General features: G+C 41.8%; 2 protein-coding genes across 2 annotated transcripts in view; both read left to right on the top strand.

Moving 5' to 3' along the window:
* The window catches only part of LOC118599473 (NLR family CARD domain-containing protein 3-like), a 12,535-nt gene extending 2,860 nt beyond the window's left edge, over positions 1 to 9,675 (top strand). Inside the window, exons 4-10 of the mRNA XM_036214642.1 lie at positions 1,858 to 1,936; positions 2,053 to 2,263; positions 2,382 to 4,170; positions 4,267 to 4,440; positions 4,903 to 5,055; positions 5,206 to 5,252; positions 6,270 to 9,675. Of these exons, the coding sequence (XP_036070535.1) occupies positions 1,858 to 1,936; positions 2,053 to 2,263; positions 2,382 to 4,170; positions 4,267 to 4,440; positions 4,903 to 5,055; positions 5,206 to 5,252; positions 6,270 to 6,808 (2,992 nt within the window). The 3' untranslated portion in view covers positions 6,809 to 9,675. The remainder of the gene's footprint in view (positions 1 to 1,857; positions 1,937 to 2,052; positions 2,264 to 2,381; positions 4,171 to 4,266; positions 4,441 to 4,902; positions 5,056 to 5,205; positions 5,253 to 6,269) is intronic.
* The window catches only part of LOC112156746 (NLR family CARD domain-containing protein 3), a 34,958-nt gene that overhangs the window by 18,194 nt on the left and 5,106 nt on the right, over positions 1 to 11,658 (top strand). The window lies entirely within an intron of this gene.

The following is an 11,658-nucleotide window of genomic DNA, read 5'->3' as shown; positions in this document are numbered from 1 at the left end:
TCCAATTTGACAAATATAATTGTTTGGTTAATAATGTGATATATAGTTATCACCTGGTAAGAAAAACATATTACTGTGGAGAATCTTTTTTGCTGGTATTATGACAACAACCTGTGCAAGTTCTGGAAAAAATGCTGTTGCAACTATGAAATATGTGCTACCAATAAGTTCTATAAAAACTTTTCTGATGATGAAGTTATTCTAACTTCCCAATAAGTCATAGAAACCCCAATTTTAAAGGAAAGGTGCAACTCTCACTGCTTGTTTTTTACCTAGTCCCAACAAAGAAACAAAGTCTAAAGTCTAGGTGCTCATTTCCTCCAGTCACCTTTAGTGCCTCATTTCCTCCTTCTTATATTCTCTACTCTTATTTTCTCTTTCTCTTCTCATCCCAGTCTTCAAAAAGATTAAGTTCACCAAACAGGTTAAGGAAACTATAGAACCACTCATCTCTTGTCTTTCTGTTGTGATAAACTGTGGAATAAGTTATGTTAACCTATTTTTTATTGCCTTTTTAGGAAATTTGTGGTTAATATGTTTTTTATTACTCAGAAAATGGTTCCTACTGTTTTTTGATGTGTTGAATCAGAGTATTTTGGGCCTGATGTTTTGATTTAAGTTTTCTTAATTGTTAAAATTTGAAAAAATCCCCTTTGGTGGTGTAAAAATAGAAGTTGATGGTTAGAACGATGGGTGGCATGCTTGGTTTACATGCCAACACAAACACTCAAAATTAGCTTCTTCTGCCACTCACCAAGAGAGGACGGTTCCCCTTGAGCTCCCTTGTCTATCTCTTAACCAAGGCTCTTTGTCTCATTCTCTGTGACCACTATGCTTTTCTCTCTTTTGAGTAATATGGACCAGATAAGTTGGACTGTAAATGCGATCGACCAAATCTTCAAAACCATGAGGAGTGGGATAGTGGATCCCACTTGTCCAGGAGGGGTGTTTGTGACTGGATATGTGAATGACCCATGGTGCAAGTGGTGCATTCTCTGCCTTTCACAACTCTCTGGAAGATGCTGAAGATGTTTACATCATTGGATTCATGATCTCCTGGTTTCTGTTAATTGGAGCTGGTGTGATCTGGAAGTATCGGAAGCTGGCGGAGCGATTTACAGCAAAAGGCGAGCTGGGAGTGCTTTGTGATGGGACACTAATAGCCGTAGAGACTCTGTCTGAAAAATTAAACAGATTGGAGGCCAAGATTGATTCTCTATTTGCCCACATACATCTTATCGACATCTCTCTTGAGAAGATGGAAACCAGCATGGAGCGAGTTATGGTTAGACTTGGAGGAAACTATGAAATATGACCTGGATTAGGGACTTTTTTCCCACAAAGCAGTACCTGTGGATTTCCAGCAGGCAGACAGAAACAGGTTCTGATTAGAAATTAACAATAATTTCTAATCAGACTGTTCCCAAGCCAAGGGGACTCTCACAGGCCAATCCAAAACAAATCGACTGAATGTCCATGATTTTTTCCTTAGTTTTCAACGCCTTGGTTAACCTTTCTTGCTCCCTTGGGGTGTGCCATGAATACGGCTGCCACTGCCATAGCCTGGCGTGGGGGCATTGTCTGTGTGGATCTCTCATCTTTGGGAATCACTGTTGCTTATGGTGATGTATTTTTGCTTGAACTTCGTTCTATATTGCTTTTACAACATCGAAAATGCTTGATTTTTAACATCATACCCTGCCCTAACTAATCTGTCTTTCCAATTAGTGTCTCTTGATCTGAGCGACTGCCCCTCACCTCTGGGCAACAGGTCTTTGGATATGCTGCTCTACCACCAGTTTCCCTTGGGATCAATAAAGTTTATTCTCTTGTCTTCTCTTTTTCATTTCATTTTAGGATGGACCAGGAGCTCTCAAAAGGTCCTAGTGGTCAACCTACCCTTCAGGATCAAACCCAGATTGACTCTACATTTCAGGTATGTACACATACAGCTATTTGTCTGTCTGTTCTTTTCACAATCATCTCGATGCTACATAGCTGTATTGTAAGGTTTCTGGACTTGAGGTTTATTCAAAAAATATTCTGTTGCAGCTTGTGGAGAACACCATTGTCACTTTTGTGAAGAAAGAACTTCAGGAATTCAAGAAACTTCTGAGTGGAGTGGAGAGACAGATGGAGGATAAAGATATGTTTGGGGTTGACAAAGAGAAAACCAAGATACTGAGAGAAATGTTTTTAGAAATGACAATTCTCTTCTTAAAAGGAATAAATAAAGAGGAACTGGCTGATTGTCTGCAGAGCAGTAAGAGTTTTTCTATATAGACTTAACACAACTTAGAGACTGTAATTCAAGTTTGTATTGATATTTGCCAAAAAAGATGAATTTACAGCAATTATTTGTGGCTTTCTGTTCTCTTAAGATTTCCCCACCACATGCCAGCGTAAACTAAGAACCAACCTAAAAAAGAAGTTCCAGTGTCTTTTTGAGGGAATCCCTAAAGAAGGAAACCCAACCCTTCTGAATGAGATCTACACAGAGCTCTACATCACAGAGGGAGGAACTGGAGAGCTGAATGAAGAACATGAGGTCAGACAGATTGAAGCAGCATCCAGGAAAGCAGACAGAGCAGAAACAAGCATCAGACAAGAAGAGCTCTTTCAACTCCCAGCTGGAAGACGAGAACCAATCAGAACCGTGATGACAAAGGGAGTGGCTGGCATCGGGAAAACAGTCTTAACACAGAAGTTCACTCTGGACTGGGCTGAAGGCGAAGCCAACCAGAACATCCACTTCCTATTTCCATTCACTTTCAGAGAGCTGAATGTGCTGAAAGAGGAGAAGTTCAGCTTGGTGGAACTTGTTCACCACTTCTTCCCTGAAACCAAAGGAATCTGCAGCTTTGAAGACTTCCGGGTCATCTTCATCTTTGATGGTCTGGATGAGAGTCGACTTCCTCTGGACTTCCACAAGACTCAGATCCTAACTGACCCTAGAAAGTCCACCTCAGTGGGTGATCTGCTGACAAACCTCATCAGGGGGAACCTGCTTCCCTCTGCTCGCCTCTGGATAACCACACGACCTGCAGCAGCCAATCAGATCCCTGCTGAGTGTGTTGACATGGTGACAGAGGTCAGAGGGTTCAATGATCCACAGAAGGAGGAGTACTTCAGGAAGAGATTCAGAGATGAAGAGCAGGCCAGAAGGATCATCTCCCACATCAAGAGGTCCCGAAGCCTCCACATCATGTGCCACATCCCAGTCTTCTGCTGGATCTCTGCTACAGTTCTGGAGGATCTGCTGAAGAGCAGAGAGGGAGGAGAGCTGCCCAAGAGCCTGACTGAGATGTACATCCACTTCCTGGTGGTTCAGGCCAAAGTCAAGAAGGTCAAGTATGATGGAGGAGCTGAGACAGATCCTCACTGGAGTCCAGAGAGCAGGAAGATGATGGAGTCTCTGGGAAAACTGGCTTTTGAGCAGCTGCAGAAAGGAAACCTGATCTTCTATGAATCCGACCTGACAGAGTGTGGCATCAATATCAGAGCAGCCTCAGTGTACTCAGGAGTGTTCACACAGATCTTTAGAGAGGAGAAAGGTCTATACCAGGACAAGGTCTACTGCTTCATCCATCTGAGTATTCAAGAATTCCTTGCTGCTCTTCATGTCCACATGACCTTCATGAAGTCTGGAGTCAACCTCTTGGCAGAGGAGCAAACCTCATCTCAGTCGTCCTCACCAGACCAGGAATCTGCAGAAATTCAGTTCTACCAGACCTGTGTGAATGCGGCTTTAAAGAGTCAGAATGGACATCTGGACCTTTTTCTACGATTCCTTCTGGGACTTTCAAAACTAAACAATCAGACCCTCCTTCAAGGACTACTCGTCCCAACAGGAAGCAGCATTGAAACAGATCAGGAAAAAATCCAACACATAAAGATGAAAATCAGTGAGAATGTGTCTGTGGAGAAAAACATCAACCTGTTCCACTGCCTGAATGAGCTTGATGATAATTCTCTGGCAGAGGAGATTCAGAATTTCCTTAATTCAGGCCGTCTCTCCGTAAACACACTGTCCTCTCTTCAGTGGTCGGCTCTGGTCGTCATTTTACTGTCAGATAAAGATCTGGACGTGTTTGACCTGAAGAAGTACTCTGGTTCAGAGGAAGTTCTTCTAAAGCTGCTTCCAGTGGTCAAAGCCTCCAACAAAGCTCTGTAAGAACATTGACCGGTTAAATCTATCTGATAAAGACACTGCTTTGATGGTATTTGACACAAGAATATAAACTATGTCCTTGTTCTTTTTTCCAGATTGAGCAACTGTAAACTATCAGAGAGAAGTTGTAAAGCTCTGGCAGAAATTCTTATCTGTGAGTCCTGCAGTCTAAGAGAGCTGGACCTGAGTAACAACGATTTGGGCGATTTAGGACTGAAGCATCTTTGTGATGGACTGGAGAACCCCAACTGTACTTTGGAGACTCTCAGGTCAGTTAAAGAAAAAAAAAAAAAAAGAAAAGGTGTTTGCCTCCTCTGGAATCTGTACCAATGCCCTAGGCACAGCTAAAAGTCCACAAAAGTACAACAGTGTCAGACAGGCATAGGTTAGAGTCCAGGGGAGGGTCAGGGCAGACAGACGAAAATCAGAGATAATGAAGGATCAGAAAAAGTAGATCAAGTCTAGACCGAACTGCTCGGTAATGGTGGCACAAAACAATACTTCGCACTTAGTGAGGCTCTGTGCCGTGCTTAAGTGTCCTGTAGGTGATTGGCAAATGAGAGACAGCTGAGCAGCATGCAGCAACTGTGGGCTGGGGCTGCTGGGAGTTGAAGTGCAGTCAGTACTCTGGAGACTTCTTCCGCCGGTGGCCAGGGGAAGAGGCAAAACGCTGACTACTGACAACATCTATTGGCTAATAATTGTATACGTTATTGTTTTTCTGTCTGCAGCCTGTCAGGATGTGGGATCACAGAAGAAGGCTGCGCATTTTTGGTGTCGGCTCTTAACTCCAACCCCTCCCGTTTAAAAGAGCTGGACCTGAGCTACAACCATCCTGGAACAGAAGGGGTGGAACTCCTTACACCTAAACTGGATACTCTAAGGTAAATGGTTGCTTGGTTGCTTGCACTTGGTTTTGTTAAAAATACAGAAACATTTTTAATCAATAAAAATCTGTGGATCAAGGCCATGTAAAGTCACTGTTTGGATGCTGAGAGAGAACGTCCTGTTCTTACCCCTCTCCTTCCTTTAAGGGTGGATCATGCTGGAAAAGAATGGCTGACACCAGGTCTAAAGAAATGTAAGTGAAGTGTACTGTTAATATAATGACAACCAAGCTGCTCACAACCATCTGTCTATCCATCTTCTTCTGCTCATCTGGGACCGGGTCGCAGGGCAGCAGTCTAAGCAAAGATGCCTAGACTTCCCTCTCCCAGGCCCCTTTCTCCAGCTCTGGGGAAACCCTGAGGCGTTCCCTGGCCAGCTGAGAGACATAGTCTCTCCAGTGTGTCCTGGGTCTTCCCCGGGGCCTCTGCCCATTGGGACACGCCCGGAACACCTCTCCAGGGAGGCGTCCAGGACGCATCCAGACCAGCAGCCTGAGGCCACCTCAACTGGCTCCTCTCAATATGGAGGAGAACCAGCTCTATTCCGAGCTCTCTCCGGGAGACCGAGCTTCTCACCCTTTCTCTAAGGGAGCGCCCAGCCACCCTCCAAAGGAAACAAATTTTGGCCGCTTGTAGTCTGGATCTCGGTCTTTCAGTCACAACCCAAAGCTCATGTGTACTCAAACACTTGGCGGCTCACAAGGAAGCCCACTCCAGAGCGCCACCTCCCATCATGGGCAACTCCAGAGTGGTAGAGAGTCTAACCTCTCTCTCGAGGGACTGAGTTTCAGAACCCAGGCTGTGTCTGGAAGTGAGCCCAACTATATCTAGCTGGTATCTCTCAACCTCTCACACAAGCTCAGGCTCCTTCCCTCCCAGAGAGGTGATGTTCCATGTCCCAAAAGCAAAATTCCAGGACCGGGGTTTGGGTCGCTGAGGCACTCGCCTTTGACCTTCACCCAAACCACATTGTACCGGCCCCTTCTGGGGTCTCCTGCAGGTGGTGGGTCCACTGGAGAGTGATGCCACGTCGCTCCTTCCGGTTGTATCCAACCGGGGCCTGTGGGAGGAGCCCTGGCCACCAGGTGCTCACCTACAAGCCCCAACCCCAGGCCTGGCTTCCTGGTGGGGCCCTGGTGACGCCAGACTGAATTTAAGTGTCGAGCACAAATTAACAAATTCAGCTGGATTGTGTTTGTTCTCTTCATCAGATTCCTGCCAACTCTCCATTGACATAAACACAGTGAGCAGGATGATTGAGCTGTTCAACAACAACAGCCGGATGACCCGTGTGGATGTGCTGCAGCCGTATCCCGACCACGACGACAGATTTGAACTGTGTCAGCTGCTCTGCAGAGACGCTTTGACCGGCCGCTGTTACTGGGAGGTGGAGTGGAGCGGGAGGGTATACATTGCAGTGAGTTACAAGGGAATCAAAAGGAAAGGGGACAGTGATGACCGCTGGTTCGGCTTCAATGATCAGTCCTGGAGCTTATTTTCCTCTGACAACGATGGTTACTCTGTTTGGCACCATAACGAAAACATTTCCGTCCCTTCCTCATCTCCATCATCCTCCTCTAACAAAGTAGCCGTGTATGTTGACTATCCTGCTGGGATTCTGTCCTTCTTTGAAGTCTCTGACACACTGATCCACCTCCACACCTTTTACACCACTTTCACCCAACCTCTTTATCCAGGGTTCGGGTTTGAATTCAGGATTGGATCCTGGCTGTCTCTGTGTCCAGTTTAACTTTAAACTGATCAAAATTTCAATCTGTTTCTTTCTGAAACAGTTTGAGAGATTCATTTGGAGATTATTTACTTTTAACATGAAAATACATTATTAATCCCTAAGGATGGATAGAAAAATAAAAGATAAAAGAAGCCATCATTCCAATACCCAGATATTATTTTTCTTTTTTCCAGTCCAAAAACTGACCTCACTTGGTGAGGTGCTACGCCACATCATCAGTGAACACATTATTTAGAGAACAAACAGTGTAATGTAGTCTGCAGGTGAAACTTGAACTCAAGTTATTAATTTACATAGGATGTTGCGATGTGATCAACTGGACTCGGTGAACAGGGTTAATTAGTCTGAGGAAGACCAACACTAAGACTAAGAGCCAATTTTTTCATGAATTTATCACTATTCTCTCAGCTGAATTCTTGTTCCTCATGAATCCATTGATCACTAACTAAACAGAAAGTAAACTGTGAAGAATGACAGCAAAGCTCATTAGGGACCACTCAAAGGCCATGTCCAGCCTCAGGGTGTAGACAAAAACCATAAGAACCATAGATGGCGTAGAGCATCTGATTGAAATCATATATCATATTTATTTAGCCCTATATCACAAATCAATTGCCTCATTGGGCTTGAAGCAGAAAGTCAGTCATATATTATAAACAATAGCTAATAAACTGGTTGTCCCCATCCTTAGACTCTCCCTCCCGGTAAGGAAAAACCCCTAAAAAAAAAACAAACCTGGTTTAGGAAAAAATAAAGAAACCTTAGAGACGCCCACATGAGGAAGAGATCCTCTCCCAGGACGGACAGGCGATACCAGAACTGTTAAAGAAAAAAATAGCTTATCTAACTCTGCAACTATACATTTTAAATAGTGTAGCAGACAGGCTTGATCCGAGCTAACATTTTTAAAATCTGATTCAGAAAGAAGTTTTATTTTGAAAACTACAGGAGTCTCCCCACCACATCCAACTAATTCTTCAGGCATGTCAAGTGGCTTTGTCACATCTCAAGAATCTATCTGTTACTTTCTTGAAGCTGCTGTACCAACTGCTAAATGGAAGCCCCCAAGGTAGCAAAGTTAACACAAAACAATTTGGAAAGCTTATTTTTGCAGAAAGGAGTCAGTGAGGAAACAGAAGCCTTCAATTTCAAAATAAAATATATCTAACAGTCAAAACCAGAAATTTTTACTTTAAATTTGGATTTATTGTCACGGTTCTTTACAAGCTATAATAATGACGCAGAATATTCAGCAACCGACTGTTTAATGTTACAAAGATGTGGCTAATAAAGTTGCTGAAATGATGGATTCATGTTTATTATCATATTCAGAAAATGAAAGTTTTAGTAACCATTTTTCTTTTCTTTCTGTTTTTTATCCATCGCACTTCAAAAGCCTAAAAATATAATTTGTTCTGCCTCTTCAGCGTTGTACAAGCCAATCCATGAAAATATTGTTTGACATTAAACCGTGCCCTAAAAAATGTTGTGGACCACTGATTTAGAGCCCACAGCTGTTATCAGTTGTTACTTTTAAGAATCTGCTTCAAAATTAGATCTTATTGTTACAAAAAACCCTAAGGACTTTTTCATGAATGTTGTAAATGTTTTATATATGGGGTGTATTAATTCTGTTGGGAATCTTTTATTAGATTTTTTATCTTTATAAACGTTAAAGTCTTGTTGAAGTAAAAAAATAAAACTTTGGAGAATGCACTAGGCTTCAGCAAATCTTTAAGGTCAAAAAAGCTAAGAGAGAAGGAATTGTGTGTTTTCTATTGATAAAAATGTATCTTTAAGGCTTTTGGTTGTTCACATTTAATGGCGTGTTACATTTTTCCAAGATCAAACTGGAAAAGCCTACATTTTCTGATGATTAACTTCATAAACTGCACCTACTAGAAATGACATTTTGAAGTTATTTTCTTTGTTTATAAATGTTTTTATTGTCATGGGCCGGTTGAAGGTCATCCAGAAGCAAGGAACATTTGCAATTTCAGCTCAGATCAGGCCTTGCTGTTGTTTGCAGGCATTGTCAATATAGACTTGTGACCAAAAGAGAACACAGGAAACCACAAAAACCACAATGCTTACAAACATTGGAAACGTTAGCTTAAATGAGCGCTATACTGACGATTTCTAATGTCGTCATCACTGTCTGCCAATCAGCTGGTCGCTACAGTGACTCCGCCCCAACCATTCTGTTCCAATTTTCAATGGACCTTCAACCGATGGGATTCCTCAAGAGACTGTTTAGTCTATTTTACAAGACCAGACTGTACCACTCAGTGAAAACGGGTTTTGATAATTCCTAAAGTTAGAACCAGAACTCACTGTGAAGCCTCTTTCAGTTTTTATGGACCTTGCTTCCCATAGAGGCTCCGGGCTGCATAGTCTGCTTATGTCTTCAAGACCAACCTTTTTAAACTGACTTTTAGCTGAAATTTAGAAATATATATATTTTTATATTTACAATATTTTGTGTATTCATAGTGCTGCTTTCACTTATTTGATTTTTCCATTTTCATTCTTTTTTCAGGTATTTATATCAATTTATTAGGGTTTGTTCATTTGTTGATTGTTTGGACAGGTCCCCAAAATATTGTTTCACTCTTCAGAGTCAAAGCAGATTTCTGTTTTACATCTTAAAAATGAAACATTTCATGCTTTATCATGTTGTAATTGGGGGTTTGTGGGCATTGGACGTATTCTATATTTTTTGTGAGCAAAAGGTCTTTGTTTTGCTTTCGGGTTTTAAATTGGAAAATATTTTATTGTGTAAAGCACTTTGAGTTACATACGTATGAAATGTGCTGTACCGATTAAGTTTGATTTAATTTGATAAAAAACAAATTCAAACTGTTTGTATTTACTCCATTTATTGCCCTGATATCTGATTAGATTTTGATCTTACTCAGACTGAATGTTTCTAATACAATGTGGTTATATAGTAGACTTAAATAAATGATCTATTAATCAAAGACATTGTTTTTTTTGTTGTCTCATCTAAGAATGACTTTCCCATTTTTTATCTTTTTACTTCAGCTTCGTAAATTGAATGAGCTTCTGACAAGCACAAGGGATAATCTGTGAGCCATTAATTGATGGGTTTGATTATGTTTTTCTGATTTCAAAATAAGTTCAAGACATAAACTAAGAGTAGTGCTGATTTTCGAATCAGAGAAGACTCTTCTGTCCTGCTAAATGCTCCCCTCTGGTCCTTGGGATCCTGCGTTTATGTTCATGAGTGTTTTCAGAGTGATGAGGTCCCTCTTCTATGGTCTCACACTGATCCATTAAGCTGGAATTCACATCAAATTTCCTCACCAACACTTTCAATCTTCCCCTGCAGGAGGCGCACACATCATCCAAATATCCAAATACAACATTTATTGCTGCTGCTTCTCCAGTGTAAACCACTAGATGATGACATTGAGATGAAGACATCATAGGTATGAAGTGATAGACAATGTTAACAGAGATAGATGGATACTGTTAAAAAAAAAAATTCTGTCTGTCGATGAGTTCAGTTCCTTCACTTCAGCCAGATCAAACGGACATTAGACCTACAAAGCAGGTCGTTAAATTGACTTGGGAGCAAAGAGGAGCAGCAGCTTTAACCAGGTCGAAACTGTTCAACAGGTAAGAGAAATATTTTCTGTTCACATATCAGTAGGAAGACATTTTGCCTCTGAAGTGATCTGCAGATTCCTCACACAATGAGGCAGTAAATTCACTCCTTAACTTTGCAATTCTACGTTGTCATTATTCTTTTTTTTATTTTCATGAAAAACAATCAGGAGTAAATGGAGTGGCGATCGGGTGTAGTTTTCTTTTTTAAACTTGTTCATATTTCCTATTGATATTTGGCTGAACAGAAAGAAAGTCTGGGGAAAATCTCAGAGTTCCTACAAGTTTCTTCAAGTTAAATTCAAGACTTTTCAAGACCTTAGTAATGCCATGAATATCAAAAATTGAGAGTAATTTGCTTTTCGCATGTGCGCATGAGGTCACGTTTCATTCACGGACGTGCTCATATTGTCCTACCTTTAAGCTCACCAGCAACAGTTTCAAAACACAGAGTAATCGTTTCAATTTCCTTAGAGGAGCGATCATAGAAAGACAACAGCCCAGAGTGACTTCTGATGCCAGCTTCTTCTACCTCACATTGATGATCAGTGGAAGAGCAGCTGATCTGTCAAAAACCTGAAGGTACAGGTACTGAAGTGATCATGGATAACTTGTGTTTTCTCTGCAGGTAAAACTGAAACATTATCTGAATGGACCAAGGTGAGGACAAAGATGAAGCCTCCAACCCAGAACACCCACTGTGTGAGGTTGATGAGGGTCAGAGTGAAGCTCAGAGGTGAGACTTCTGACCGTGTGATTATACTTTTATGTTAGAACTCACATCAACAACTCTTTAATGTTCACAGGAAATCAGGATCCAGGCTAAGGGTCAGGGCAGACAGCAAGCAATCAGATATAAAGCAGGGTCAGAAACAGAAGATCAGGTCCAGATAGAAACGCTCGGTAATGCAGGCAGGGTGGTACAAAACAATACTTCGCACAGAGTGAAGCTCTGTCCAGTGCTTAAGTGTCCTGTTGGTGATTAGCAGATGAGGGTCATCTGAGCGGCATCCGAGGAGTGTGCGCTGGGGCAGATGGGAGATGTAGTGTTAAAACCCAGGAGACAGCTCCCACCAGTGACTAGAGGGGGAGATAGAACTCTGACTCCTAACATGTATAAGCTCAGCACTTTCTTTGCATGGGTAGAAAGTTTCCTTCAGGTGTTTGGGGCTTCTAGACATCTAAGCTGCATTCACAATAAACACAATTTGCATATC

Source organism: Oryzias melastigma, linkage group LG2 (genome assembly GCF_002922805.2).
Source record: "Oryzias melastigma strain HK-1 linkage group LG2, ASM292280v2, whole genome shotgun sequence".
NCBI classification, from domain to species: domain Eukaryota; kingdom Metazoa; phylum Chordata; class Actinopteri; order Beloniformes; family Adrianichthyidae; genus Oryzias; species Oryzias melastigma.
Note: the sequence above shows the minus strand (reverse complement) of the source record. Positions and strands in the feature narration are given on the sequence as shown.